General features: G+C 38.1%; 1 protein-coding gene across 1 annotated transcript in view; it reads left to right on the forward strand.

Annotated features, from left to right (window-relative positions):
• The first annotated feature begins 4,119 nt into the window (after positions 1-4,119).
• The window catches only part of GKN1 (gastrokine 1), a 6,715-nt gene continuing 2,979 nt past the window's right edge, over positions 4,120-7,855 (forward strand). The window contains exons 1-3 of the mRNA XM_011985003.1: positions 4,120-4,235; positions 7,043-7,096; positions 7,185-7,322. Of these exons, the coding sequence (XP_011840393.1) occupies positions 4,182-4,235; positions 7,043-7,096; positions 7,185-7,322 (246 nt within the window). The 5' untranslated portion in view covers positions 4,120-4,181. The remainder of the gene's footprint in view (positions 4,236-7,042; positions 7,097-7,184; positions 7,323-7,855) is intronic.

Here is a 7,855-nt window from a genome sequence, read left to right on the forward strand (position 1 = left end):
AGCAACATGTTGCGATCACTTTGTGATTTCTATTCCTTATATGGGCATATTTTCTTTAAATCTTTTTCAGAACAGAAGTGTTTAACCAGGCTTGATTGTCCTTCACGATGATAAAAATGAAGTTATTGGTCAATATGGTCTTTACTTCTACTTTCATATATTTTATACACATGATGCAATTACTCAGGAGATCTTCTTTTAGCAAGATTTTTCCAAACCCCATTTATATCACTCTATCACTCAAGGTAACAACTAATCTTAGGCATAATATATCACTGCCTGCCTCTGAGGGGATCCAGAAGGTTTGGCAAATGCAATTGAACAGACATACAAGCAGCCCCAGAAAGCCAGAGTTATATGTATTTTGGAAGGCAATGGTCCCAGAGGAAACAACAAAAATATCTGTTCAGTAATGCAAAGTGCTCCCTCCACTCTGCTGTAATTCGAAAAGAATTTCTCCCCTATACAAAAATAATTATGTATTAAGTTTGGATTTTCTGGAACTTGAAGCTTCTCTAGCAATAACTATTAAAATGTTATTTTACATGTTTCTATCGCTATTTTTCAGATGTGTCATTCCTAGCCATAAGTACATATGGAGCCTTTACTAAGGGTGTGTCACTACTGCAAGCACCAAGGCTGTAGTCACCGGAACCATCATAAGAGTCTTAGCTACGGGCTGGGAAATCAAGACCAGGGAGGGGCAGAAATTTCTCCACAGTGAAGTGTATTCAGACCTCATAATGAACCACTTGACTTGGAACCATCAAAAGGACCATCAGACTGGTGTGCAGTTTGCTCAGAAAGACAAGAGTAAAGGCAAGGAGACTGAAATAGAGTCTCTGCATGAAGGCACTTCCACACTCAAACAAATAAATTATCATTTGCAGGCAAATGGACTAAGGCCAGTTGAGTCCTAACTATCAGAAAATGGAGCAAGAATGAAAAGGAAGCCAAGGTTACTAAAGGCTTCATAGGTATTAATGACCACTAGGACAGCCCATTAACAGGTCTGTACAGAGACGGAATCTTGAATAAGAATCTTTAATGATTAAAATGTGCCGTACAGGCAAACATTCCCTTCCACTCAGAGAACAAGAAGGAATGTGAAAAGTCTGATTTCTGTGGGAAAGCACTTTGGTTCCAACCATTTGGGATCTGATTGACATCTTTTAATGAGCAGTTTAGTCCTTTGCAAGCCTCCCTCCAGTTGCACACAGGAGCATATTGCACATGGGATGTATCCCATCTGCTCCACACGGAGGGAGTTTCCACTGAGCACAACACAACAGGGTGTGGAGTGGAATGAAGCCTTGGGTGTGTGTGCATTGTGAGATAAAATGACGATAGGGGCTTGTTTCTTGGCACGGCCCAGTGTCAATCTCTGTAGGCAGGGCAGGCTCTATTTACCCATGGGCTGGTTTGTTCCACACTAACCCCAAGCCACAGAGGGACTCCCTCAATGTGTCACCACAGCCAGTGTAGGGCAGCCCTTCTCAGGCTGGCACCAAAACCAGAAATGACTAAATATAACACACTTTTTATCCTGTAGCTTAACATCTCCTTTACGCAAGTCAAATTTTTATAAGAAGCCTACTGAGCACCATATATTTGTCTGCATATTTTAGATTCTATGGAGGTGACCACAACCATTGGTATGTTCTGTCTTCCTGGGAAGACATTCTTCTTCATGGGAAGAATGAAACACAAAACACAGTTCTCAGGGCAAAAGTCTTGCTCATGCATCATTAGGACTTTCGGCCTTGGATGAGACCAGGATTGAGGTGAGGGTTGACCCCCACCTCGACTCCCACACTCCCTCTCCCCCAACTTCCCACACCACACGAAGTACAGAAAAAGAGGTTCTTCTGGTTGTAGAGACATTGAAGTAACAATATTGTATAAAGGAGGAATTTCTTCTCTTTTACCCACAGGAAACCTAAGGTCTAAAGGAAAAAAATAAATGACTCACTGAAAGATGGGAAAATAGAGTCTAGGTCTCCTGGCTCCTAGCTTCATCCAGTAGCTCCCCAAATGGATTTTCAAATCCAGGCTGCATCCTCAGAGGCAGCACAATTATTTCACTAAAGCAGGGGGCCCCAGAGTTGTTATTACATGTTAGGCCAAATAAATAAAAGAAAAAGGGAAAGCAATCAGGTTCTGTAGACAACTAAGATGAGAAGAATCTGGATGAAACATAGATTTTTTTCCCCTATAAATTTCTTAGCCCATTTGATGTGTGAACGTGAATTGTCAGTCTCTGAGGGGGGCATTATTGGACCCTGAACTCTACCTATGTATCTACGTATGTGTGTATGTGTATATATGTATATATGTATGTATCTATGTATCTATCTATCTATCCATCTGTCTGTCTCTCTGCCATGGAACATCTTCCAGGCCAGCATTTCACAAGTCCACTGCAGAACTTCAGGCCCTTGTCCTTGGTATGACATGCAAAATGTGTGCTGGGCACTGCACCTATGTACCAAGATGACTACCAGTGGCTGAGTTTAAACGTACAGACCATGCTGCCTACTCATTGACTTCTCAGTGACATGAAGTTTCCTAAAGCAGATGAAGACCTCTTCACACATGTCTGCCCCTTACCCCGGGCTTATTACCTTATGTGGATAAAGAGCGAGTTTAAAAGAAATCAGTGGACACATTTAAAAATATCAGTAATATTTCACTGCAGCTGTTCTAATCCATTCCTACTAACATTTTTGAAGAGATGTTGATAGCAAATCAAGCTTTATAACCATGTGATTCCATCTTTTGGTTTCAATCCATGCACAGCAGGAAAATTGTGGGCACGAAGTTTCCAAAGGGAAAATTTATAGATTGGTAGTTAATGAAATACAGTTTTCCTCTTTGGTAAATTTAATTTACTAGCTTCACTATATAGGAAGAAGCAGGAAAAAAATTAAAACCAACTCACCTCCAAAACTGTTTTGAGCTTTTACTTGTCTGCCCAATTGACGGTTTCTACTCTCTGCTTTTGATGAAAATATTTTTTATTATTTTAATGTAACTTCTGAAAACTAAATTATCTAGAAACAAATAAAAAGATATTTCTTTTATAGTTCCCAGAAGAAAAAAACAAACACTAGGTAAGTTCTATCTAGCAGGTAGGGGAGATGTGATGGAGACAGTGATATTTGAGCTGAGCCTTGAACAATGAACAGGAGTCTACCGAGAGAGGCTAGGGGGTGGCCCTCCACGATAAAACAACAACACATACAAAGGCATGGAGGCATACACATCTTGACTTTTCCGGGAATGGTGGGAGTGCTGGTGAAGCTAGAATATAGGTACATAGCATAAAGTGGCAGACGGGAAGCCTTTGGAAATCTTATTACAAAGGACCCTGGATGCCATTCCAATGACTTTGAACTTTCTGTAGGCTGCCAGTGAAATTTCCAAGCATGATAGAGTCATGTCTATCTATGCACTTCAGAAAGATAACCTCAGGGTTAATGAAGAAAATGCATTGGAATATAAGAAACTGATGACCAGGGTGATCAATTGCATGACTGTTGTGAAAGTCCAGGTGAGGGGAGTTGTGGGCACGGTCAGAGTTGAGAGGCATTTCAGAGATAAAATGACAGTAACTAACTGGATGTGAGGCTGAGAAAAAGGGCTGTACCAGATACATGGTGCTATCATTAAGTGAGCTCAACATTGCAGAAAAGGGATAGGTTTGGTGGGAGTTGCTCACAGAACATGTTTAGCCTAAGCAAAACCATAGCCATGGGCTCAGATAAAAGTTAAGAAGAGGAAACCATTCCTATATTCCTATAGGAGCTGCTATCTGGAAGGCCTAGTATACCCACAGCTTTTTGACTGTGATTTTGTTTGATTTTAGGGACTATTCTTTTTCTGAATCTGAGCAATGTTAACGTGTAAAATACACCCACAGCTTCAGTTGGGTGAGAAGTTATCATAAATTATATTGAGTTTGTTGTGATACCTTCAGCTTCAACAAGTGATGAGTCAGGTCAACTCCACGTGAAAGTTCCTTGCTAAGCATACAGATATTCTGAAAGGTTTCCTGGTACACTGGGTCATGGCACAGATAGGAGAAATTGAGGATGATAAGTCTTTGACCCCACCTGGTAACACCTAGTTTGAGTCAACCTGGTTGAGTACAAATATGAGAAGTCTTCTCACTCAGGTCCATGCTTGCCTGCTGCTCTGTCCACTGCTTTTGTGAAGACAAGATGAAGTTCACAGTGAGTAGATTTTTCCTTTTGAATTTACCACCATATAGTTGGGGACTGTCAATATTCTGAGATTTAGGAGGTCTGCTTCTTATGGCATCATCATGGAAAATTTGTTTTAAAAAAATTCTCTTTCAAACACATGGACACAGAGAAGGGAACAACATACACCAGGTCCTGTTGTGGGATGGAGAGTGAAGGGGGGAACTTAGAGGACGGATCAATAGGGGCAGCAAACCACCATGGCACACATATACCTACGTAACAAACCTGCACATTCTACACATATATCCCTTTTTTTAAAAGAAGAAGAAATAATGAAAAAAATCTTTTTTTCTATTTATGTAATCATGGCATTTATGAGCATCTCTATAGAGAAGGATAATTGTGCTGATATTAGACAGCTGCCTGAGCACCTTACACTGACTTATTTTTAACAAAATGACTTTCCACATCACCTGATTCTGGTCTCCATGCAGGGTAAGCAGTCCCTAAGCCCTACAAAGTCCCTGATCATCCCTCATTCTTGAATTTCTCCTTTTACCAAAATTCTTGAGCATGTTCAGGCAAGATGAAAAGCGTATTATCAAAATAAGTGGGTGAGATAGACTTCTTGTCACATTTGTTACAGTAAAATGGGTCTGCAAGAAAGAAAGATTTGCCTTGTTCTCTAGCATGGCCATTTATTCAAGAAAGCATCTGAAACATGAAGCTACCACAGCATCTCTCCTGTGGTTCCAGGCAGAAGTCTGAGGGTCTAGGAGGAGGTGGACCGAGAAATCCAGCCAAAGTAACTAGTAGTGCTGGGTTTCTCACAACAGGATGCAAAGGGGCTAGAATCAGATGACTGTTTTCATGTTTCAACATACTACGCACTGGAAAACGTTACGGCAGACTCTACTTTATAATGGGGCTGCAAATGTAAAATGATTATCTAGAGCTAGGTCCTCTTAATAGCAGCAAAGTTTAAAAGGGTCAGAGGGAGATCCAGACACAGGTTAGATCTGATTTCTCTCCTAGTTCTGCTGTGAACAAGAGGTATAAGTTTGGCCAACTCAACCCCTGAAGCTCAGTTACCTTATCTGTAAAATGACTGCATTGTACTAGTTGTTCTCTAAAATTTCTTCTGCCTCTGACTTTTTAGGAGACTAATTTTTAACTCCTTTTTAAGCTATTGGGAGAAAATTTTATTTTATTTTTTTTAATTACCTTGACTCTCTAGAGCAGGTCTCAAAACTATTTTGTCCCAGGCAGAGGAAATGAGACTAGGTACCCAGAAGGAGGCACCCTGCATAAAAGCTCTGTGCTCTGACAACCAGTATCAGGGACCCTGTAACAAATAATTAAACCAGGTCTCCTGGGACACTGCTAGTGGCATCGCCCCTGCTGATCACTCTTGCCAGCCAGACACTCTATCCTTGCTTTCTCATCATCGGCATCCAACCTGCCTACTAATCCATTGCTGTGGAAAGCCTTTTTTTAATAAAAAGATTATTTCTATTAGGAAGAAAACATCCCATGTTAAATAGGAAAATTAACTGAAATCATTTTCAGATGTGATTTTTAGAACTTATAGCCATTTCAAACCATAGTATTCATTTATACTATGCTATTTATTGTAAAACTTATTCTTTTTTTTTCCCAAAGAAAATAAGACAGTTTGCTTTATTTTAAAACAGTAACTTTCTTATATTGGGGCACTGACCAAAATTCAATACTGATACAAACATGTTTCCTAGGAGGTCAAAGTATGAGCCAGGTGAATTTTCTGATTTTCACTAAAGAGAGAATTTTAAACCTTATAAAACAATTAGAAACAAGTCAGTGAGAGGTAAACATCAACAACCTGTGTAACATAAGCCACAGTACAAATTTAAGCTGAATAACCAAGCCCTGTCCGTTACCCCAAATCATTTTTGTTAATATTTAGGAGAATGCACATATTTTCAATAACTTAAAAGTGAATCTTTACTCCCACCTCTTAATACTCACAAGAAGTATAACTTTCTTCTTTTACTAGATTTAAATAATCCAAATATCTATTCAAGGTAGGATGCTCTGGCATTAACTATAGCTGAGTTTATCCGAAATAGAAAAATCATGAAGACTTATAAAGCATTTAAAAAATAATCATTTATAGCAAGTCCTTGAAAGCCCTAGATAAGAAAGGCAGTTCTCTACTTTCTAATAACACCTATGGTTTATATTACTTAATGTATTTCAACAAAACAGCATTCTGACCAATGATAATTTATAGGAAATTCATTTGCTAAGTATATGTTTTATTATAAAGTTAATATTTTTACCAATCTTAAAAATTTTTAAACTCTATTCTGACATTTCCAGAAGTATTATCTTAGCAAAGTCACCTTTATGATGCCACTTATTAAACTGAAGGGAAACAAGATGGTACATTTCGAGTTTTACTTAAAAAGGGATTTGATTCAATAATTTGATTGATCACTACTTGAAAATTACATTTTCTTCCTCAGCACTGGATGGCAATGAGATGAAAGCAGCTTTCCTGGCTCTCAACTTCCCTTCTTCATCAATTTTTCCAGTTTTTCATAGGACCTATGCTAAAAATTCTAAAACTATATATCACATTAATATAACTACTTACAATTAATCAGCAATTTCACATTATCATTAAAACTTTTATGGTTAAAAAATGCAAGGTAAGAGAAGAACAAAACACATCAAACTAGAACTGAACACATTGGTAAAATAAGTGAATATTTTTTATAAGCTTGGATAGAGAAAGAAAGAAGATATAATTTTGCCATGTAACAGCAGATCATTGTTATTTGCCATTTCAGATTGTCTTTGCTGGACTTCTTGGAGTCTTTCTAGCTCCTGCCCTTGCTGACTATGTAAGTCTCACCTTTTCAAGTTTGCTACCAAAATGCATTTGCAAATAAATGTGGTACTAAATCACTCTCAATCCCTTGTAAACTTCAGAATATCAACGTCAATGATGACAACAACAATGCTGGAAGTGGGCAGCAGTCAGTGAGTGTCAACAATGAACACAACGTGGCTAATGTTGACAATAACAATGGAGGGAACTCCTGGAATTCCATCTGGGATTATGGAACTGTACGTAGCCAACATGCAATTTTCACTTTATTGTTTAAAAATAGGATTTCTTTTTAACAAAAAATGTGCATGCTAGCCATAAAGAAATTAAAAATAAATTCTAATTACACATAAGCATACAGTTATAAGTAAAGATGCCCATTTTGCCCATCCAATTTTGTTCCCTAGAGATAACTACTGTTAAGAATTATTGCATGATCAGTTAAAATTTAAACCAATAAACATTATGTTCAAGGGATTGCATGTATATACAACAAATATGAACATCCTTTTGCCTTGCCTGCAGATATCCTAAATAATGTTACACAACATTACTGCTTCCAAAACTTAGCCTATCTCACTTTGTTTTCAAAGTAGGTTTTATGATCCCCTTCTAAAGAGATTGAAATTGACATTTCACCTAAAACTCAGGAAATGCAAATGACAATATTAATTGGTAAGTGAGGAAAGAGAAAGAAAGAAAGAAGAAAGAAAAGAGAAAGAAAGAAAGAAAGAAAGAAAGAAAGAAAGAAAGAAAGAAAGAAAGAAAGAAA

Source organism: Mandrillus leucophaeus, unplaced genomic scaffold, assembly GCF_000951045.1.
Source record: "Mandrillus leucophaeus isolate KB7577 unplaced genomic scaffold, Mleu.le_1.0 Scaffold279, whole genome shotgun sequence".
Taxonomy (NCBI): domain Eukaryota; kingdom Metazoa; phylum Chordata; class Mammalia; order Primates; family Cercopithecidae; genus Mandrillus; species Mandrillus leucophaeus.